We start from the raw sequence: 22,645 nt of genomic DNA, 5'->3' as shown, positions 1-22,645 counted from the left end.
ATAACGCAACAGTTTGGAAATAGCTCCAGGGGCAGCCTCAGAAACCTCCAAAGAGTGAGAGGCACCAGGCCAGAGCCCCTTGTTCACAGTGGCCCCTAAGGAAGGCTGCATTGCCCTATTTATTTGTCCGAGGTTGCCTGGCTAATACGTGATTTGAGCCCAGCTCTCTCACCTCTATCCTGAACCCTTAGTGCACCAGCCTATCCACTGAATTCTGGATAGATACGCAAAAGCCAGGCAGGCTCAGAATGCAGGCTAGTGCATTGGCATACCACACTTTGCTGAGCCTACACCCGTCGCACCCTCTGCAGGACCCAAACATACATCTCGACTTGGAGCAAGATGCGCTTCTCTTCCTGGACGTGCAGGCCCCACACGCAGTCTTGGCCCGGGCTATAGCTCTGGGGCCAGTCAGGAGAGAGGACCACGCCAGCTGGTTCCGACAGCTCCCCTCCACACATGGCTAGGAAAAAAGTGGTGTCAGGTTCGGGACCCAGGTGGGAATGCTGTCTCCATTTCACCACAGTCCTCACCACTCATGATGCATGCATCACATCACCTCGATTGCTTCCTATTACCTATGATCCACCTGTTTCTTTTATTCTTTTATTTTATTTATTTATTTATTTATTTTTACTTTTTTTTTTTTTTGAGACAGAGTCTCTCTCTGTCACCCAGGCTGGAGTGCAGTGGCGCGACCTTGGCTCACTGCAAGCTCTGCCTCCTGGGTTCACGCCATTCTCCTGCCTCAGCCTCCCGAGTAGGTGGGACTACAGGCGCAGCCACCACGCCCTAATTTTTTTTTTTTTTTTTTTTTTGTATTTTTAGTAGAGATGGGGTTTTGCGGTGTTAGCCAGAATGGTCTCGATCTCCTGACCTCGTGATCCGCCCGCCTCGGCCTCCCAAAGTGCTGGGATTACAGGCGTGAGCCACCACGCTCAGCCCCTATTTTTATTTTTTTAGACGGAGTCTCACTCTGTTGCCCAGGCTGGAGTGCAGTGACAATCCCGGCTCACTGCAACCTCCACCTCCCAGATTCAAGCGATTCTTGTGCCTCAGCCTCCCAAGTAGCTGGGATTACAGGCAGGCACCACCATGCCCGGCTAATTTTTGTATTTTCAGTAGAGATGGGGTTTCACTCTGTTGACCAGGCTGGTCTCCAACTCCTGACCTCAGGTGATCTGCCTGTCTGAGCCCCCCAGAGTGTTAGGATTACAGGCGTGAGCCACCGCGCCTGGCTTTATCCACCTGTTTCTTTTTTCTTTTTTTTTTTTTTTTTTGAGACGGAGTTTCACTTTTCTTGCCCAGGCTGGAGTGCAGTGCTGTGATCTCAGCTCATCGCAACCTCCGCCTCCCGGGTTCAAGCAATTCTCCTGCCTCAGCCTCCCGAGTAGCTGGGATTACAGGCATGCATCACCATGCCCAGCTAATTTTGTATTTTAAGTAGAGACAGTGTTTCTCCATGTTGATCAGGCTGGTCTCGAACTCCCCACCTCAGGTGATCCACCCGCCTCGGCCTCCCATAGTGCTGGGATTACAGGCGTGAGCCACCGCGCCCAGCCATGGTCCACCTGTTTCTTGTCGCATCTAGGTCCTGTTGTGTTCAATATCCAGTGCTGCTCTTAACAAACCCCACCCACTCTCAAGCCTGCCCAATCTGTGACTTAACCCAACAGCAGTTCTCACTCTTGAAGACATTTGCGTTTGTGACCCCTGCATTCAGTAACAAGCCCACCAGTTATTCAGCTAAGAAAACAGCCTCTGAAGGGACAGGGATGTACCCAAGGCTTGGGTCGATTAAGTCTGGATGTGCAGCCTTCCTTTCTGAACGGCCTTGCTGGGATCCCCAGTTCAGGGGGCAACGTGGACTGAAGGACCTGCCTGCGACAAGGAAGGCTCACCTTTGCAGGCCGGCTCTGTGTCGTTCCAGTGGGGTTCTGTGGGATCCACACATTCGATGGCATTGGGGGGTCCAGGGGGCTCCAGGGCATATCCTGGGAGGCACGAGAAGGTTGCCAGTGCCCCTGGGCGATACTCAGGGTCCGTGGTAGTGACGTTTCCATGTGCCAGGAAGGGGGCGAAGCAGCGATCCTCCTCAAAGGCTGGGAAGGAGTCAGTCATAACAATTAAGCATTAGGACAGGCCTCAAGGGCTCTCAAATTGGGGATGTGGGCTGAATTGGGGTGTTTGGCCACTCACTGGGCTCTTTTTTTTTTTTTTTTTTTGAGACAGAGCCTTGTGCTGTCACCCAGGCTGGAGTGCAGTGGTAAGACCTTGGCTCACTGCAGCCTCTGACTCCCAGGTTCAAGCAATTCTCATGCCTCAGCCTCCCAAGTAGCTGGGATTGCAGGCGTGCACCACCATGCCCAGCTAATTTTTTTTCTTTTTTGAGACGGAATTTCACACTTGTTGCTCAGGCTGGAGTGCAATGACACGATCTTGGCTCACCGCAACCTCCGCCTCCTGGGTTCAAGCGATTCTCCTGCCTCAGCTTCCTGAGTAGCAGGGATTATAGGCATGTGCTACTACGCCTGGCTAATTTTTTGTATTTTTAGTAGAGACGGGGTTTCTCCAGGTTGATCAGGCTGATCTCGAACTTCCGACCTCAGGTGATCTGCCTGCCTCGGCCTCCCAAAGTGCTGGGATTACAGGCATGAGCCACCGTGCCTGGCCAATTTTTGTATTCTTAGTAGAGACAGGGGTTTCACCATGTTGGCTAGGCTGGCCTTGAACTCCTGGCCTCAAGTGATCTGCCTGCCTCGGCCTCCCAAAATGCTGGGATTACAGACATGAGTCACTGCGCCCAGCCTGGGGTTTTTTTATTTTTTATTTTTTTAGAGACAGGATCTCACTCTGTTGTCCAGGCTGGAGTGCAGTGGTGTGATCACAGCTCACTGCAGCCTAGATCTCTTAGGCTCAAGCGATCCTCCCACCTCAGCCTCTCCAGTAGCTGGGACTACAAGCATGCACACCCCACCCAGCAGCTCATTTTCTGATTTTTTTTTTTTTTTTGTAGAGATGGGGTTTCACCATGTTACTCAGGCTGGTCTCGAACTCCTGACCTCAGGTGATCCGCTGGCCTCGGCCTCCCAAAGTGCTGGGATTACAGGTGTGAGCCATTGCCCTGACGTTGGTGGGTTTTTAAAAACTGAATGCCACTGGGTTTAGCATTCACTCTCCAGACTGTCAAAAAAAGTTCTAACACTCCTCATTCACATATTTATGTTGCCTCCCTGGCCTCTGGAGGGAAGCCACTGAGCTAGCCAAATCCCAGCCACCATTCTACAGAGCGGAGGTCCATAGACCAAAAAGCTACTTGCTCAAGGTCACACAAGAGACAATGGCAAAAGCAGGTCTCAAACCCAGATGGTTTGATTCCCAGCCACAGATACTTGGCTCTGGAAACAGCAGAGATAGGCGGGTAAGGGGAGGGGTGCTTTCGGAGAACTGGCTGGTGTAGGTGTATTCTCTCCTCAGAAATAACAGTTGGATTCTGATCATCCATGCTGTTGCTAGAACCCAAAATTTCAGCTAATGCAAAAACTACTCAGTTTTTACTTTAAGTCAGCAAAAGTGAACATTTGCAGAGCATTTGAGTTTCTGCTCACCTGATCGGATCTTAGCTGCAAAACTCCCTGTAAGGTAGGTGCCTATGATACCAATGAGGAATCCTTCTTTTTTTGGGGGGGGGATGGAATTTCGCTCTTGTTACCAGGCTGGAGTGCAATGGTGTGATCTTGGCTCACAGCAACCTCAGCCTCCCAGGTTCAAGTGATTCTCCTGCCTCAGCCTCCCGAGTAGCCGGGATTACAGACACCCACAACCACCCCCCACTAATTTTTGTTTTTTTTTTAGTAGAGATGGGGTTTTACCATGTTGGCCAGGCTGGTCTCGAACACCTGACCTCAGGTGATCCACCCCCCTCGACCTCCCAAAGTGCTGGGATTATAGGCGTGAGCCACCATACCCAGCCTTTTTTTTGTTTTTTGAGATTTCTAATTTTATTTTAATATTTTATTTTTTATTTTTTGAGACTGAGTCTCGCTCTGTCGCCCAGGCTGGAGTGCAGTGGCATGATCTCACTTCACTGCAACCTCGGCTTCCCAGGTTCAAGCGATTCTCGTGTCTCAGCCTCCCGAGTAGCTGGGATTACAGGCACACATGGCTAATTGCTGTGTTTTTAGTAGAAATGGGACTTTGACATGTTGCCCAGGCTGGTTTCAAACTCCTGGGCTCAAATGATCCACCTGCCTCAGCCTCCCAAAGTGCGGGGATTACAGGCAAGAGCCACTGTGCCTGGGCTATTTTATTTATTTTTAAAAATGAGGCCAGATGCGGTGGCTCACACCTGTAATCCCCACACTTTGGGAGGCTGAGGCAGGTCAATCACCTGAGGTCAGGAGTTCGAGACCAGCCTGACCAACATGGTGAAACCCCGTCTCTACTAAAAATACAAAAATTAGCCGGGCGTGGTGTCTAACACCTGTAATCCCAGCTACTCAGGAGGCTGAGGCAGGAGAACCACTTGAACCCGGAAAGTGGAGGTTGCAGTGAGCCAAGATTGCGCCATTGCACTCCAGCCTGGGTGACAAGAGTGAAATTCCGTCTCAAAAAAAAAAAAGAAAAAAATGAGACAGGGCCTTGCTCTGTCACCTAGGCTGGAGTGTGCAATGGTGGGATCACAACTCACAGCAGCCTTGACCTCCTGGACTCAAGTGATCCTCCTGCCTCAGCCTCCCAAGCAGCTGGGACCACAAGCGTGCACCACCACACCTGGCTAATTTTTTATTTTGTTTTGTTTTGTTGAGACAAAGATCTTGCTATGTTGCCCAGGCTGGTCTCCAACTCCCAGGCTCAAGTGATCCTCCCATCTTAGCCTCCCAAAGTGCTGGGATTACAGGCGTGATCCATTGTGCCTGGCCATAGTGAAGAATCTTAAACTCATAGAACGGCAGTGGCCTACAACTGTGGAGTCAGGACTCAAAACTTACCATTTTCGCTAAAAGACCTGTGCTGTTTGCACTTTAACACTCCCAGGATCTATCCCGCAATTGATTTTTGCAGATCCACTGTTCTATTTCACTGTTGCTTAACCTGCAAGGTATCATGTCCAAATCCTACCCATCCATCACAGCCCCGTGCCAATTCCATTTCTCCCATGATTCATATCAAACACTAGACCCTCCCATCTCTAAGCATTTCATCTTTTTGGTCTCTGTCTTGCTACTGTTTCTACAACTCCTCTGTTTCAGCCACAGTGAAATTCTGTTTCCCAAACATACCAGGCATTTCCCTACTTGCTCTTTCTCAAAGTTCCTCTCTTTCCTTTTCTTTTCTTCTTTTTTCTTTTTTTTTTTTTTTGACAAGGTCTTGCTCTGTTGCCCAGGCTGGAGCGCAGTGGTGCAATCATAGCTCACTGCAACCTCTGGGGTTCAAGTGATCCTCCCACCTCAACCTTCCATGTAGCTGGGACTAGAGGTGTGTGCCACCACACCTGGATAATTATTATTATTATTTTAATTTGTTGACACAGGATCTCACTATGTTGCTCAGACTGGTTCTCAAACTCCTGGCCTCAAGCAATCATCCCACCTTGCCCTCCCAAAGTACCCAGATTAGAGACATGAGTCACCACGACTGGCCTCAATCTTCCTCTTTTAAAATATCCTCTGTTGGCTGGGCAGGGTGGCTCACGCCTGTAATCCTAGCACTTTGAGAGGCCGAGGTGGGAGGATCACTTCAGCTCAGCAGTTGGAGACCAGCCTGGGCAACATAGTGAGATGCTATCTCTCCAAAAATTTAAAAATTACCCAGGCATGGTGGCGAACGCTTGTGGTCCCAGCTACTAGAGAGGCTGAGGCAGGATGATCACTTGAGCCCAGGAGGTTGCGGTTACAGTGAACCATGATCTGGCCACTGCACTATAGCCTGGGCGACAAAGCAAGACCTGTTTCAATAATAATAATAATAATAATAATAATAACAATAAAATACCTTCTATACTTTAAGGCCAAGGTCAAATGCCTCTTCCTCCATGATCACTTCCTTGTTTCTACCCCTTCACATTCATTCCTCTTCTGGTAACAGCATCCCAATTTTAATTTTGGGACGCAGGCCTTCCCCACTCCCACTCCACGAGGTTGAGTTGGAGCCCACCAGGGAAGGCCACGTGAGGCAGATTAGCCAATCCCAATACTGCCTTCTCCTAGCTCAGTGATTGGCTCAGGCTAAGGCCAACCAGGACCTTAGTCAGGTCAATGAGTGCCTCTCCTGGCATTTTTGCTGAGCTCTCAGGAAATACATGAGTGTTCTCTCTGATGAGGTTACTCAGTTGGTGGTATGGGCTGGACGAGGTGGCTTACACCTGTAATCCTGGCACTTTGGGAGTCCCACATGGGCGAATCACTTGAGCCCAGGAGTTCAAGACCAGCCTGGGCAACATGGTGAAACCCCGTCTCTGCTAAAAACACAAAAATTAACTGGGCGTGGTGGTGCATGCCTGTAATCCCAGCTACTCGGGAAGCTGAGGAATGAGAATCGCTTGAACCTGGAGGAGGGGGGCTGCAGTGAGCTGAGATCACGCCACCGCACTCCAGCCTGGGCGACAGAGAGGAACTCTTGTCTCAAAATAAATAAATAAATAAATAAAAATAAAAAATAAAAAGTGCCAGGCGCAGTGGCTCACGCCTGTAATCCCAACACTTTGGGAGGCCAAGGCGGGCGGATTGCCTGAGGTCGGGAGTTCGAGACCAGCCTGACCAACGTGGAGAAACCCCATTTCTACTAAAAATACAAAATTAGCTGGGCGTGGTGGCGCTTGCCTGTAATCCCAGCTACTCGGGAGGCTGAGGCAGGAAAATCGCTTGAACCCAGGAGGCAGAGGTTGCGGTGAGCCGAGATCACACCATTGCACTCCAGCCTGGGCAACAAGAGCAAAACTCCCTCTCAAAATAAATAAAGGCGAGGTGCGGTGGCTCACTCCTGTAATCCCAGCACTTTGGGCGGCCGAGGCAGGCGGATCACGAAGTCAGGAGATCGAGTCCATCCTGGCTAACAAGGTGAAACCCCGTCTCTACTAAAAATACAAAAAAATTAGCCGGGCGTGGTGGCGGGTGCCTGTAGTCCCAGCTACTCGGGAGACTGAGGCAGGAGAATGGCGTGAACCCGGGAGGTGGAGCTTGCAGTGAGCCGAGATCGCGCCACTGCACTCCAGCCTGGGTGACAGAGCAAGACTCCGTCTCAAATAAATAAATAAATAAATAAATAAATAAATAAATAAATAAAATAAAAATTAAGTTGGTGGTATGTAAGTCGGCAGCTATGTCCATCACACAGGGAAAGCCTGCCTGAGAATAAAGCCAACACAGAGGAAAGAACCGAGATACTGAGATAACTGGTCTCTGGGCTATGTACCTGGATCCAGACATGCATGAAGCTTAAACAGAGAAGGCTGCCTCGGGGAAGGAGAAGGGTCCCTAGAAGAGATCCTTGCAGTTTTGGGGCAGGGAAGTGAGTCACGTTTCAGGAATCCCAGCATGGAGATGAACAGGCATGGAGTTTGTGCTTCTGACTATGCTTGGTATCAGGAAGAGGAGGTGTGGCGTTTGGGGTCCGGTGGGGGAGTGGGTCACTTACCTTCAAATCGGAGGCTTAACAGCAGGGGATTGGCAGGTGTCTCTGACAGCAGCTCCACATAGAGGGACTGGGCATCACTGATGAGACCCCGCTCGGGGACATCGTCCATGTCCGAATCATAGATCACGGGGGATAGGGGGCTGCCCCCTGAGCGCACCATCAGCCTGGGATGGACAGAAACGTGACCAGGAGCTCAACCTCCCTCACAAGCTGCCTCACCCCTTGCCTGCTTTCCTAACTTATTTTTATAGCTGTTATCATCACATATAACCACATGCCACACACTCTTCTAAGCCCTTACACATTCTATCTAATTTAATTTTCACAAGAATTCTTGAGTCAGACACTATTATTATCCCTTATTTAATAGATGAGGATATTAGGGCATAGAAAGATCAAGTAACCTGTCCAAGGTCACAGGGCAAGTAGTGGCAGGGCTGAGATACCAAGTTGCTAGGTAAAGGATGATAATGATGATGAAAATAGCAGATGCTTGACCAGGCACGGTGGCTCAGCTCACACTTGTTATCCCAGCACTTTGGGAAGCCAAGACAGGTGGATCACCTGAAGTCAGGAGTTCAAAACCAGGCTGGCCAACATGGTAAAACCCCATGTTTACTAAAAATACAAAAATTAGCCAGGCATGGTGGTGCATGCCTGTAATCCCAGCTACTCAGGAGGCCGAGGCAGGAGAATTGCTTGCATCTGGGAGGTGGAGGTTGCAGTGAGCTGAATCTGTGCCACTGCACTCCAGCCTGGGTGACAGTGAAACTCTATCTCCAAAAAAAATAAATAAAAATAAATAAGGCCAGGTACGGTGGCTCATGCCTGTAATCCTAGCACTTTGGGAGGCTGAGGTGGGCGGATCACGAGGTCAGGACATTGAGACCATCCTGGCTAACACGGTGAAACCCCATCTCTACTAAAAAAAAAAAGTACAAAAAATTAGCTGGACGTGGTGGCATGCACTTGTAGTCCCAGCTACTCGGGAGGCTGAGGCAGGAGAATCGCTTGAGCCCGGGAGGCAGAGGTTGTAGTGAGCTGAGATCGTGCCACTGCACTCCAGTCTGGGCGACAGGGAGAGACTCCATCTCAAAAAAAAAAAAAAGAGGGTAGCAGACACTTTTATAGTGCTTATTGTCCTAGGCGCCATTCTAAGGACTTTATATAATTTCAGCACTTATCCTCACAGAAATCTGAAGAGAGAGGTACTGTTATCTCCATTCTACAGATGAGGAAACTGAGGTGCAAAGAAGTTAAGTGATTTGTCTAAGGTTGCACAGCTACACTTCCTAAGAAAGGCTTAGGACTGGCCAGGCTCGGTGGCTCACACCTGTAATTCCAGCACTTTGGGAGGCCAAGGTGGGCAGATCACCTGAGGTTGGGAGTTTGAGACCAGCCTGACCAACATGGAGAAACCACATCTCTACCAAAAATACAAAATTAGCTGGGCATGGTGGTGCATGCCTGTAATCCCAGCTAATCAGGAGGCTGAGACAGGAGAATCGCTTGAACCCCTCCTGAGACAGAAGAATCGCTTGAACCCCTGAGGCGGAGGTTGCAGTAAGCCAAGACTGCAGCACTGCGCTCCAGCCTGGGCAACAAGAGTGAAACTCTGTCTCAAAAAAAAAAAAGAAAAAAAGGCTTAGGACTAAGCTGTGATGCATATCTCAACCAGGATCCACCCCAGCTGTGTCCGAGTCCCCACTTAGCCTTCCTACTTCCCTGAGGTGGGAACTTCTTTTTTTTTTTTAAGACAGAGTCTCGTTCTGTCGCCCAGGATGGAGTGCAGTGGTGCGATCTTGGCTCACTGCAAGCTCTGCCTCCTGGGTTCACGCCATTCTCCTGCCTCATTCTCCCAAGTAGCTGGGACTACAGGTGCCCACCACCATACCTGGCTGATTTTTTTTTTTTTGTATTTTTACTAGAGATGGGGTTTCACCATGTTAGCCAGGATGGTCTCGATCTCCTGACCTTGTGATTCGCCTGCCTCGGCCTCCCAAAGTGCTGGGATTACAGGCATGAGCCACCATGCCCGGCCAAGGTGGGGACTTCTGACCCAAGACCCAGACCCTTACCGGTCATTGTCCTCATCCAGCGAGACCCTCTCGAAGTGCAGGTGCAGCCGGCGCCCCTCAGCTGCTTCAATGACCCAACGGCAGGTGAGGTTGGGCCCTACAGCTCCCCCAGGCTCTGGGGACACGATGCGGCCCAGTGTGGCATTGTGGATGGTGCCACCACAGGATGCTGTGGGCAGAGGAGGGGCACGTTAAGGCCAGCTTGAGGTGACTTGTCCTTCTCCTCGGGGCCTTGGCCTGTTTTCAGAGCTGTTGCATTCACACCTTTGGCTGGGACCCGGCCCAGGGTTAGCCTCTGTCCCATGGAGTCGCCCCAGAGGACGGGACCTTCTCCAGGCATGAGCCAGGAGAGAAACCAGCCCCGGTACAGGAGAACCCCAGGATTGACACCTCCTAGGATGGAGACACCACTAAAATGAAGACTCTCCAGCTGCGGACACTCTAGGATGGGGAGTTACGAGGATCCCTAAAATTCAAAGCCTCAGCTGGGAAATCTTCAGGACAGGACTTTCAGAGTGAAGACGCCACGGGATGGGAATCCCAGTAAGAGGCTCTCCAGGATAGAAGCCCTCTGGATATGGACCCTAAAAATGGCTTCCTTTAAGATGAGGACGCTACCCCAGAAGGGACCTCCAGAATGGTGACTCCCAAAATAAAATCTCCAGTGGGACACCCTGAGATGGAGACCACCCAAGGATGGAGACACCCCAAGGAGAGAGACCCTCCGCATAAAGAGCTCTGGCTGCAGACCCCAGGATGGCGACTCCTCAGGGTAAACACCCCTTCAGAATGGGTTTTCCCCAAAGGTGGACACCTGGACACCCCCGAGATAGGACCCTCCCAATAGGGTTCCCAGAACAGACGCGCCCACCCACTGTGGCAGGAGACTCACCCATGCAGCTGGGGGTTTCACCATTCCAGGATGGCCGGGTGCCATTGAGGCAGATGAGGGTCTCCTCTCCTTGCAGCTGGTAGCCTGAATCACAGTGAAAGGTGGCAGTGCCCCCGGGGTGCAGGTCCGTCACACTCACGTCCCCATGGGTCGGCCGGGGAGGGAAGCCACAGCTCAGGAGGTAGGCTGCACCAGACAGACAGTGGGTAGCAGGGCTCACTTTCCCATGCCACCCTCTCATACTGATCCCCCAGCACTTCCCCCCTCTCCTTTCAGGCCAACCTTCCAGGGGCACACACTGGCGCCATACTGGCGTACATACCGAGAAATAAGAGCTCCTCACACAGGCACCTTGCCTCACGAAGAGGAAATTGCAACATCCCTTATCTCCCCCACTCATTGTAATTCACCCTCGTTGGCACCCACTTTATAGATGAGGTATCTGAGGTTCAAACAAGTTATTCTGGACCCTGCTACTCATTTGTTGTGTGACTTCAGGCAAATCAATGAACTACTCTGAACTTCATCCAGCTCTAATAACAGATAGTATTTGCAGAGCTTGTTCAGCTCCCAAAGTGAGTCCACATAGAGATTTTGAGGTCAGCAGACAAAGATTATGTGACCTGGCTAGGCGTGGTGGCTCACGCCTGTAATCCCAGCACTTTTGGAGGCCAAGGCAGGTGGATCACGAAGTCAGGAGTTCGAGACCAGCCTGGCCAACATGGTAAAACCCCATCTCTAAAAAATACAAAAATTAGCCAGGCGTGGTGGTGGGCGCCTGTAATCCCAGCTACTTGGGAGGCTGAGGCAGGAGAATCACTTGAACCCGGGAGGCAGAGGTTGCAGTGAGCTGAGATCGTCCCATTGCACTCCAGCCTGGGCCACAAGAGCAAAACTCTGTCTCTAAAAAAAAAAAAAAAAAAAAGATTATGTGACCTGTTTTGCAGGTGTGAACACTGAGGCTCCAAGTTATTAAATGTCTCTTTTGATTTTTCTCCCCTCCACACACACAGCCTTTCTTCCACCAAGGTGCCCTGTGGTATACCCTCAGCTCCTCAGCTTCCATCCAGAAGAACCACTTGAAACTTCTTCTTTTTTTTTTTTTTTGAGACAGGGTCTCACTCTGTTGCCCAGGCTGGAGTGCAGTGGCGTGATCATAGCTCACTGGAACCTTGAACTCCTGGCCTCAAGCAATCCTCCTGACCCAGCTGCCCAAGTAGCTGGGACTACAGGTTTGTGCCACCATGCCCCGCTAATTTTTAAATTTTGTGTAGAGATGACATCTCAGTATGTTGCCCAGGCTGGTCTTGAACTCCTGGCCTCAAGCAAACATGAAACTTCTTGAGGAAATTTGACTATTTTGTCTTTATTTTTTTTGTTCTTGTTTTTGAGGAGAAGTCTCACTCTGTTGCCCAGGCTAGAGTGCAATGGCATACAAACTCGGCTCACTACAACCTCCGTCTCCTGGGTTCAAGCGATTCTCCTGCCTCAGCCTGCCAAGTAGCTGGGATTACAGGTGTGTGCCACCATGCCTAGCTAATTTTTGTATTTTTGGTACAGATGGGATTTTATCATGTTGGCCAGGGCGGTCTCGAACTCCTGATCTCTTCAGACCTCCTGACTTCACTTTCATTGAGGGATTCATTTATAGGCCACTCAGTATTAAGATCTTTAAAGACAAAATAGTCTTTAAAGGCACAGTGGCTCACACCTGTAATCCTAGCACTTTGGGAGGCTGAGGCGGGTGGATCACCTGAGGTCAGGAAAAAGACCCAGGCCTTGTCATCAGGAGTCCATCGTCTACTGAGATAAACATAAGAACAACCTTCTAGAACACAGTGGTTTCAATAAATGGTAGCCTCGGGAATGGCTGCCCCGGGAATGGCTGCCCATGCCCAACAGAATCAAGTCTGAATGCTTTAGTTTGACATTCAAGCCCCTTCCACAGTTAAATGCAGCCCAGCGCATTCCAGCTTCAGGGTTGATCTCCCAAGACCAATATAGCCTACACAACACACTTTTGTGACTCCTTAAGTTTCCACCTCCATATTTTCGCTTGTGCTCTCCCCCTACTTTCTCATCTTTTAAGAGATCAGACTGGGGGGCTTACGTACCACCTCTTCCAGGAAGCCTTCCTGACTCTACATCTCTCCAACAGTTACTTGTTCTCTTACCTATACACAGTCCTGCATGCATGATTTTGTCATCACATTAACCATTGTCTTTTTTTTTTTTTTTTTTTTTTGAGAGAGTCTCACTCTGTCACCCAGTCTGGAGTGCAGTGGCTTGATCTCAGCTCATTGCAACTTTTACCTCCCGGGTTCAAGTAATTCTCCTCCCTCAGCCTCCCAAGTAGCTGGGGTTATAGGCGTGTGCCATGACTCCTGGCTAATTTTTGTATTTTTATTATTATTTATTTTATTATTATTTTTTTGACACAGAGTCTTGCTCTGTCACCCAGGCTGAAGTGCAGTGACACAATCTTGGCTCACTGCAACCTCCGCCTCCCAGGTTCAAGCAATTCTCCGGCCTCAGCCTCCTGAGTAGCTGAGATTACAGGCATGTGCCACCACACCCAGCTAATTCCTTATTTTTTTTATTTTTATTTTTTTGAGACGGAGTCTCCCTCTGTTGCCCAGGCTGGAGTGTGGTGGCACGATCTCGGCTCACTGCAAGCTCCACCTCCCGGGTTCACGCCGTTCTCCTGCTTCAGCCTCCCAAGTAGCTGGGACTACAGGCACCCGCCACCACGGCCGGCTAATTTTTTTGTATTTTTAGTAGAGATGGGGTTTTCACCGTGTTAGCCAGGATGGTCTCGATCTCCTGACCTCCTGATCCGCCCGCCTCGGCCTCCCAAAGTGCTGGGATTACAGGTGTGAGCCAAAGCGCCCGGCCAGGCCCAGCTAATTTCTGTATTTTTAGTAGAGACGGTGTTTCACCATTTTGGTCAGGCTGGTCTCGAACTCCTGACCTCATGATCTGCCCGCCTCGGCCTCCCAAAGTGCTGCAATTACAGGCGTGCACCACCGTGCCGGTATTTTTAGTACAGACAGTGTTTCACTATGTTGGCCAGGCTGGTCTCGAACTCCTGACCTCAGGTGATCCACCCACCTTGGCCTCCCAAAGTGCTGGGATTACAGGCGTGAGCCACCATGCCTGGCCTAACCACTGTCTACACTGGCCCAAGCCTTATTTATTTTGTGTCTAAAAGGCTAGTCTATGAGGTCAGGAGTTCCAGACCAGCCTGGCCAACATGGTGAAACCCTGTCTCTGCTAAAAATACAAAAAATTAGCTGGGCATGGTGGCACACGCCTATAATCCCAGCTACTCAGGAGGCTGAGACAGGAGAATCGCCTGAACCCAGGGGGCGGAGGTTGCAGGGAGCCGAGATTGTGCCATTGCACTCCAGCCTGGGCAGCAGAATGAGACTCCGTCTCAAAAAAAAAAAAAAAAAAAAAAAGGGCTAGCGTGGCTGATCAATGGGTGCAGCCAAGAGGCAGCATGAAACGGTGCAAAGACCATTGGATTTGTCATCAGGCAGACCTGAGTTCCAGTTCTAGCTCCAGAACTTACTAACTACATGATTTGAGCAGGTGACTTCATCTCTAGGGGCCTCTCACCTATTAACGGCAATAATAATTCCTATCAGGGAAGATTGGCCTGAAAATTAAATAAAAGAAACACGCAAAGCACCTGGCACATAGAAACTGCTGAGAAAACGTTAATCACCCGCCCCTCAGCCTCAGTTAATGAATGACTGGGAGCCAGGGACTCGGGGATCTGGTGTCTGGCTGCAATAAACGTGCAGGTGGCTGAGCAATCTACATAACCTTTGAGTCTTTTCCTTCCTTTGAGAGATGGAACTGACAATGGCCACTCTCAGGGTTTCTGTGAGAAGCAAATGAAACTAAGGTTGGTGAAAGGGCTTTGTAATGGGAAAGTTTGCTGAACTTGGGGTGAGGGGTGAGGGAGCCTTTGGCTTTTCAGAGAAGCTAATGAGGCCACTCTGGACCAGAGGCCCCAGCTAGTGCAGGTTGGGAAGGGCTGAAACGGGGCCTCGGTCCCAAAGGCGCCCAGTGCAGCTGTGAAGCAGGGAAGACTGAGCAATGAAGGCCAATTTATGCAATAGTCCTGCTTCCCCAAATGTTCCACTTAGCCTAAGGAGTCCTATTTTCAGTGCCCTGGGGAAGTGGCTGCTTAAAGGAGCCAGTGGGGAGCCATATCTTCAGATTTCACAATATCTGAAATCCAGCACTTGGCCCGGGCCCTCCAGGGATGCTCTTGCTCCCCAATAACCAGGTCCCTACTGCCAAATACACGTCTCCCAGCTTGCTGGCCCCCCGATGAATAGGCACCTTTGCTAGGCACACATGAGCCCCTAAGGCAGGTCCTGAGCAGAGGCCTCAAAAGAGGCTGGAGAGGACGTGAGAACAGGATTCAGGGTGCACCCTGCATGAGGCACACAAGGCATCTGCGGTCAGCAGAGCTTTCAAGGAGGGCAGAGTGCATGACACCAGCCAAGGCCATGTGGTGATGTGAAGGGGGCATTGGCCCGACACACAGTTCTCTCTGTCTCCACGAAGCATAGGAAGACAGTGGTGTCTGGAACAGGGCACTGGCTGGGCCCCTTTCTTCATGCACACGTCTGCTAGAACATACCCTTGTACTGTGGGAAAGTTCCCGCACACACAGGTAAGCGTGGATGTACACACATGTGCAGGTCATCTGTCATAGGTCCTAACAAATGCAGTCGTGCGTGAATACAGCCCCCCTTTCCCACCCCCAGATCTTTCTAAGTTGCAAATCTGAGGCTCTCACTTTCCTGCTTAAAACATTTCAGGCCAGGCGCCATGGCTCACGCCTGTAATCCCAGCACTTCGGGAGGTCAAGGCAGGAGGATCTCCTGAGGTTGGGAGTTCGAGACCAGCCTGACCAACATGGAGAAAGCCCATCTCTACTAAAAATACAAAGTTAGCCAGAAGTGGTGGCGCATGCTTGTAATCCCAGCTACTCAGGAGGCTGAGGCAGGAAAATCACTTGAACCCGGGAGGCAGAGGCTGCGGTGAGCCGAGATTGCGCCATTGCACTCCAGCTTGGGCAACAAGAGCAAAACTCCATTTCAAAAAAATAAATTAATTAATTAATTAATAAAATTCAAATTAGGAGGCCTGGTGTGGTGGCTCATGCCTGTAATCCCAGCACTTTGGGAGGCCAAGGCAGGTGGATCACTTGAGGTCAGGAGTTCGAGACCAGCCTGGCCAACATGGTGAAACCCCATCTCTACTAAAAATACAAAAATTAGCCAGGCATGGTGGCAGGTGCCTGTAATCCCAGATACTCAGGAGGCTGAGGCAAGAGAATCATTTGAAGCTGGGAGGCAGAGGTTGCAGTGAGCCAGGGTCATCACCACTGCACTCCAGCCTGGGCAACAAAGTGAGACTTTGTCTCAAAAAAAAAAAAAAAAAAAAAAAAATTCAAATATCTCCCTGTCACACCTGCAGGTTGAAGTAGTCTGAATTCCTTACTGAAGCAGATAAGGCTCTTTATGGTCTGAATCTGACCTGCCTCCCAGCCTGGTCTCTGGCCCATTTCCCCTTCACCCCTTTCTGTGCTTTGAAAGTAATAGCAGTGACTGACAGTTTTGAGCTCTCACTGTGTACCACATGCTGTTTGTGTTTTTGTTTGTTTTGTTTTGTTTTTGTTTGTTTTTGAGACAGAGTTTCACTTTTGTCACCTAGGCTGGAGTACAATGGCGCAATCTCAGCTCATTGCAACCTCCGCCTCCTGGGTTCAAACAATTCTCTTGCCTCAGCCTCCCAAGTAACTGGGATTACAGGTGCTTGCCACCATGCCAGGCTAATTTTTGTATTTTTAGTAGAGATAGGGTTTCACCATGCTGGCCAGGCTGGTCTTGAACTCCTGAACTCAGGTGATCCACCCACCTTGGCCTCCCAAAGTGCTGAGATTACAGTAGTGAGCCACCACGCCAGGCCACACACTGTTTTAAACACTTGACATGTATTAATTCATTTGATCTTCCCCATAATACCAAGTATTGTGATCCCTATTTTTCAGATGAGATCGTGAGGCACAGAAAAGTTAAGTAACTTGTCCCAGGTCACATAGCTAGGACAATTCTATCTTCCATGCTGAATTCCTTCACCTCATCTGGGGGGTCACATCTTCTCTCTCTGGGTCTTGGAGTGTGCTTTTTCATCCACTTAGCCATCTGCCTCCCTCCTTCTCTCCCTCCCTCCCTCCCACCCTTTCCCTGGTGAATTTATCCTTCAGGTCTCAGCTTAGTCATCATCTCCTCCAAGAAGATGTCCCCATATTCCTTGGGAGAAATTTAGGTCCCTTGGCTATGTGCTGCCCCCGCTGGCGTTTCCGCCATCATATTCCTTATCTCCTTGAATTATAACCATCCTGATTACTCATCTGTCTTCCTACCTAGATTCTGAGCTCGTTGAAACCAGATTTACACCTGGTTTGTTCATTCCTCCTCCAAGGCTAACACAGGTCCTGGTATGAAGCAAGCACTTGATAAACATTTGTTGGGTTCAATGGATGAATTGTCCCTTGGATGTGTGCACAGATCTGTGAGTGTGTGAGACAAGTATGCATGGGCCTCCTCTGAGGGCCCTGCCCCCCAGGGTCACAGTCAGGAGGAAAAGCCCCCCTCAGCACCCTGTGCTTCGATGGTTCTTAAAGATGTCCCCTTTATAGGCCGGGCACAGTGGCTCTTGCCTGTAATCCCAGCACTTTGGGAGGTTGAGGCGGGTGGATCACGAAGTCAGGAGATCGAGACCATCCTGGCTAACACGGTGAAATCCCATCTCTACTAAAAATACAAAAAATTAGCTGGGCTTGGTGGCGGGCATCTGTAGTCCCAGCTACTTGAGAGGCTGAGGCAGGAGAATGGCGTGAACCTGGGAGGCAGAGCTCGCAGTGAGCTGAGATCGCGCCACTGACCTCCAGTCTGGGAGACAGAGCAAGACTCTGTCTCAAAAAAAAAAAAAAAAAAGTCCCCTGTATGCAACATGGCCCCTGCCCTTCCAGCAGCACCCTCAAACTCCTCACCCTGATAGTGGATCCTGAAGCCACCGCCCCTTGGGACCCGTGGGCTCTGGAAGTGCAGAAGCAGCCGGTTGGTTGGGCTCCGAAGGACTTGTCCTTCTCCAAGCATGGACGAGTTGGCCAGGAGTCGGGGGGCCAGGCCTGGGGATCCCCCACCAGCCAGCACCAGGAGCTCCTCTTCTTGTGACAGGTTCAGCGTTTGCACCTAGAGAAGCCAGACACAGACCGCCAGGGCAAGTCAGCCAGGGGTTTGACTTCCAAAGCCCCTGTGCTGTTTGCCCTGTGCCTTTGCCCTTTGCCCAAAAGGCAGCGTGCTGCTGCCCAAGTTGTAGAAATCTAGAAGAGTTTTTGAGGTCACCTGAGTCATCAAACAGGATTTTTGGCTCCCAGGCCAAACCCGTGCACACCCACAGCCCAGAGGAAAAGGCTTGGAAGCTGCACAGTCACATGCTTTGGTCCAGTTACCTGGATCTCAATGCCGTAGCCAGGGTAGACATGGATGCTGTAAGTGCAGTCCAGGAGCCCCAGGGTGCGGCTGGCAGGGCTCCCCAGATCTGGAGACTCCACATACCCTTCGCCCTCGGAGATGTTGTTATTACATAGAACTGAGGAGATACAAATGGCTGGGATGGAAGGAATGCCTGTGCTCTTGCCCTCCCAGCCAAGCAACTCTGAAGGCCTTCATCTACCTTCTCCTTAGCACCTCTCATCATTTTTTTGTTTTGTTTTGAGACAGGGTCTCGCTCTGTCACCCAGGCTGGAGTGCAGTGGCGCAATCATGGCTCACTGCAGTCTCAAACTCCTGGGCTCAAGTGATCCTCCCTCCTCAGCCTCCCGAGTAGCTGGGCCCACAGGTGCGCATCACCATGCTGAGCCAATTTTTAAAATTTTTTGTAGAAATGGGGTCTTGCCATGTTTCCCAGGCTGGACTCAAACTCCTGGCCTCAAGCGATCCTCCTGCCTTGGCCTCCCAAATCACTGGGATTACAGGTGTGCACTGCTGTGCCCCCACACCATCTTTTATTTTTTTATTTTTATTTTTTTTAAGATGGAGTTTCCCTCTTGTTGCCCAGGCTAGAGTGCAATGGCTGGATCTCAGCTCACCACAACCTCCGCCTCCCGGGTTCAAGCAATTCTCCTGCCTCAGACTTCTGAGTAGCTGGGATTACAGGCATGCTCCCCCATGTCTGGCTAATTTTGTATTTTTAGTAGAGACGGGGTTTCTCCACGTTGGTCAGGCTGGTCTCGAACTCCCGACCTCAGGTGATCTGCCTGCCTGGCCTCCCAAAGTGCTGGGATTACAGGCTAGAGCCACCACGCCCGGCACCATCTTTAAGCAATGCTCCCTCTCCCACCTGAGCCAGAACTCCCTTTCCCAACTGTTATATAGCTGAAACAATTGGAACACTGCCTGGTACATAGTAAGGGTACAGAAATGCTACCTTTGTTATTATTATTCTCCCATCTGTACCCAGGACTCCTTCCACAGTTCCCAGCAGCCTCTCTCCCATCCATCCCCAGCATGTACCTCTCTGGTGCTCCCACCCCCATCCCCTTGCTGTCGCCTCACCTGGGCTGGTCACCGTAGTGGTAACAGTTGTCGTGGTGATGATGGTGGTCGTCGTCTCCTCCTCTCCTCCCTCAGGCCCAAGGGGAGGCCCTGGGGAGGCAGGGCTGGGTGGGGGTGGGGCTGTGGTTCCTGGGGGCAGGGTCAGCAGTTCTGGCGCAGTGGGGCCTGCCCCCCTGACCCCGTTAGGTGTGACGGCTGTTGTCAAAGGCCCTGTCCCCGGCTCAGTGGCCCGTGGCAGGGAGGGCACTGTGAGAGTCTGGCCGGCCGGAGGGGTGGCTAGCGTGGGGTCCGGATCAGATCCTGGGACAGTGCAGGGAATGTCAGAGCACAGGAGGGGCACATGGAGGACCTTGGGTGGGGAGCAGGGCTGAGGGAAGCTAGGGGTTCCCCTGCCATACCCCAAAAGCCTCCCGCACAAGGTACAGCACACCCCACCTTTCCCTTCCCCACCCCAGCCCCTACCTCCTCCCAAGGCTTCCACAGCCTGAGTCCCCCCTCTTTCTCTTCTGGTCCCTTCTCTCCACCCAGCCCTTTCCACCCTGATACTCCTCTCCCTGAGCCTCTCTCTCTGCCTCCTCACTCAGATCAGGTTCTGTCTCTGGTTATCTCCTCTCTCCTCTGTCTCATTCTCTCTGGAACTCTTTATTTCCCCATTTCCCTGTTTAGTATTCTGATTGCACTCTGATTTCATGATTCGAGATCCACTAGTTTTTGTGTTTCATTCTCTCTCTCTCTCTGTCTTCCACCATTTCTCTGACTTTGGTTCTCTGAATTTCCATCTCTCTTTCTATGTGTCTGTTTTTCTGTCTGACCGTCTCCTAATCATTCTGTCTCTGTCTCTGGTTCTGTCTGTGCCCAGGTTTGACTTTCTCCGACAGTCTCGTTCTGTGTCCCCTGAATCTCACAGGAATGCAGGCTTTTTCCTCCTCTGCAGTCTCTCTCTGCCTGCTCTTCTCTAGCCTGGCTCCCCATCTCCCTGAGCCCATGTCCCTCCCTCTGCCTCTAGGCCACTCCTGCCGCTCTGGGGGCCTCACCCGGCAGGTAGCCCATCTCTGGGCCCCTCCTCAGCAGGGCCCCATGAAGCAGTTCAGCCAGGGCCTCAGAGGCCACCGTGGGGGTCTCACTTCCAGGCTCTGGCAATATCTCCTCCTCCTTCAGGGGCAGACCTAGGAGGTGAAGTTGTGTGAGCTTCTCCACTTCCCCACACCCCTTCCTTCTCCAGAGAGATATTTTCTAGAACTCTTCCTCCCTCCTCCATCAGCTGGGCCTGCAGGGGCTCAGATGGTCCCAGGCTCGACTGAGGGCCAAGATCGGAGGAGGGGCTCCCAGCTGCCCTCATACTCCCACTCCCACACCTCTTCTCTCCCCTCCCCTCTCCCTTCTCCCCGGGCTGTGTGGGCCTTCATTGAACACTTTAGCTCTCATGAACCCTGGACAGCGCCAGCAAGGCAGAGGGGTCGCCGGTGCTGCCTTCCCTTTCACCTCAGTGGTGATCTCCCCCCAACCCTGGGGCTCTGCAGAGGGTCCGGCCGCACCTCCCAGCCCTTGCTTCCGCAGTGCCTGGCTTTCTCTCTGGGTTTCTGTCTCTGCAGCGTGGCTGTCTTTTCTCTTTCTTTCTCTCTCTCTCTCTCTCTCTCTCTCTCCCCCTCTCCCTCTCTCTGGTCCTCTGCAGTCTCTGCCTCCTCCTCTGGAGTCTGGCTGGGGGTCAGAGTGGGGGACTGAAAATCTGGTCTTTGAGCCCTGCCTCTGCTCATCTGTCTTTGTCCATTCATCCAAGAACATTTGTGTGTACAGCGCCTGGCATCTCTCTCAGCACCTCCATCTCCCACCCAGGTCCCTCTGTGCTTCTGCCGCCTCCGCAGACATCCCCCCAACTTTCCCAGCCCTCCTTCGTGGATCTAGCCCCTGAGACACTGCTAAAAGCTTCTCTCATTCATTTCCCTGCCTTCTCAATACTGAGGGTTAAGGGGCTTCGGGTTCAAGCCAGAAAGCTCTGGCTTGCCCCTTCCCCATCAGCTGTGCCTCTCCCCTCCCCCATGCGCTCGGAAGACCCAGGATGTTAAGAGAAAGGAGGGTGGAGGACCCCGCTGGACGCCTTCCTGGGGCCCACCCCCACACTCTCATGTCCTTACCCTGGATCCAGGGACAGCTCAGCAGAATTAGGAACAGCAGCTGGGGAGGCGGCGGGTGCTGGGCCCTGGGAGTCCCCATGGCGACTCACCCCGATCTCTCTCCTCTGTGCCTCTCTAAGTAATCTGGCTGCCACCTTTCCTCCGTCTCCGTTTATCTTTCCCTTTAATTCTTTTTTTTTTTTTTTTCCTGGTAGGGGTCAGCAAAGAAAGACAATTTCTCTGCCCCTTGGGATGGAGGGGCAGAATTGGGCTAGGGGTCGCCTGGAGCCCACCCCCCTTTGCTCAGTCTCCTCTGTCCTCTTCTCCCGGCTCTGTGGTAGAGGGGGCGCGGCTCCGGCTGCAGGGGGTGGGGCCGAGAGGGCCGAAGGGGCCGGGTGGCCTGGGTTACCCTCCTGCTCAGGCGCCTGGGTCCACTGGGCTGGCTGGACCCCAAGCTAGGGGACTGGGGAGGAGAAAGGCAGCTTCTGGGGGTTTAGGGTGGGGTCGAGGATCGGGGGGTCCCCACTGGGCTCTAGCGGGGCTTGTCGGGGAGGGGAAGGGGTGGGTTGGGGAACTGGGAGAGCCGAAGCTCGGGCACTGGAGCTGCGGGAGGGAGAAGCTGAGAAAGGTGTCGAGCCCACGTCAGATCCTGGGGACGGGCGAAGGGAGGGGCCTGGGATTTATTTGACGGGGAGGGAGGAGGAGGAAGTGCAGATGGAGGAGGGAGGGATCATACGAGCCAGGGCCGTAATCCTCACTCCCGGGGCCCCTAGGGGAGGCAAAGGAAACTCTTTGGTCCCAGCAGTAATTAGCCCCCTCCGCCTGCCATTCCAGCACATCTGGAATCTGAATCTCCCCTTTCCAGGGCGCCGAGGGGCTGCACAGCTTGGTTCGCGCCTGCTGGGCCCCTCATTATGCCGCCTGTTCACATCCAGACCTTCCACGGGGCTTCCCTTCCCCTTTTACAGTAGCTCGGGTGGAATGGGCTCTCCCTCCTCCAGGAGAATGGCGAGCTTCCACGATTGTGACAAGTCTCGTGGGTGACGGGCCGGGGTTTGGGGAGGAGAGACAGACCCCTCCTCTTCCATAAACCATGACCCCGGCCAGCTAACAGGCGGCCTCGGCTCTGATTTTCCCTCCGGAGCGCCCTTTTCAGCACCAGCGGCGCGCGGACAGCTCCCCTCGCCCCCGCGGGGCGGGCCCGGCCCGACGCCGTCCACGATTGGTTGAGGCCGCTTTCGGTGTTTGCCGGGCTCGCGGGCTCCCGGGCTGCCTAAGGCC

The 22,645-nt window shown here is 52.0% G+C and overlaps 1 protein-coding gene across 4 annotated transcripts in view; it reads right to left on the bottom strand.

Annotated features, from left to right (window-relative positions):
• The window catches only part of SEZ6L2 (seizure related 6 homolog like 2), a 29,226-nt gene extending 7,188 nt beyond the window's left edge, over positions 1-22,038 (bottom strand). For 2 of the 4 annotated variants that reach the window (XM_032155714.2, XM_032155715.2), the window contains exons 1-10: positions 21,386-22,032; positions 20,288-20,419; positions 19,254-19,553; positions 18,149-18,288; positions 17,687-17,888; positions 10,606-10,791; positions 9,714-9,882; positions 7,636-7,799; positions 1,902-2,102; positions 325-463 (exon numbers count right to left, since the gene is read on the bottom strand). In XM_032155714.2, the coding sequence (XP_032011605.1) occupies positions 325-463; positions 1,902-2,102; positions 7,636-7,799; positions 9,714-9,882; positions 10,606-10,791; positions 17,687-17,888; positions 18,149-18,288; positions 19,254-19,553; positions 20,288-20,419; positions 21,386-21,464 (1,712 nt within the window). In that variant the 5' untranslated portion in view covers positions 21,465-22,032. Of the gene's footprint in view, positions 1-324; positions 464-1,901; positions 2,103-7,635; positions 7,800-9,713; positions 9,883-10,605; positions 10,792-17,686; positions 17,889-18,148; positions 18,289-19,253; positions 19,554-20,287; positions 20,420-20,788; positions 20,952-21,385 lie in introns of all 4 variants that reach the window. The other 2 variants (XM_058440903.1, XM_058440904.1) reach the window with 2 other exon arrangements.
• Positions 22,039-22,645: the final 607 nt, after the last annotated feature.

This window comes from Hylobates moloch, unplaced genomic scaffold (genome assembly GCF_009828535.3).
Source record: "Hylobates moloch isolate HMO894 unplaced genomic scaffold, HMol_V3 SCAFFOLD_6, whole genome shotgun sequence".
Classification (NCBI taxonomy): Eukaryota; Metazoa; Chordata; class Mammalia; order Primates; family Hylobatidae; genus Hylobates; species Hylobates moloch.
Note: the sequence above shows the minus strand (reverse complement) of the source record. Positions and strands in the feature narration are given on the sequence as shown.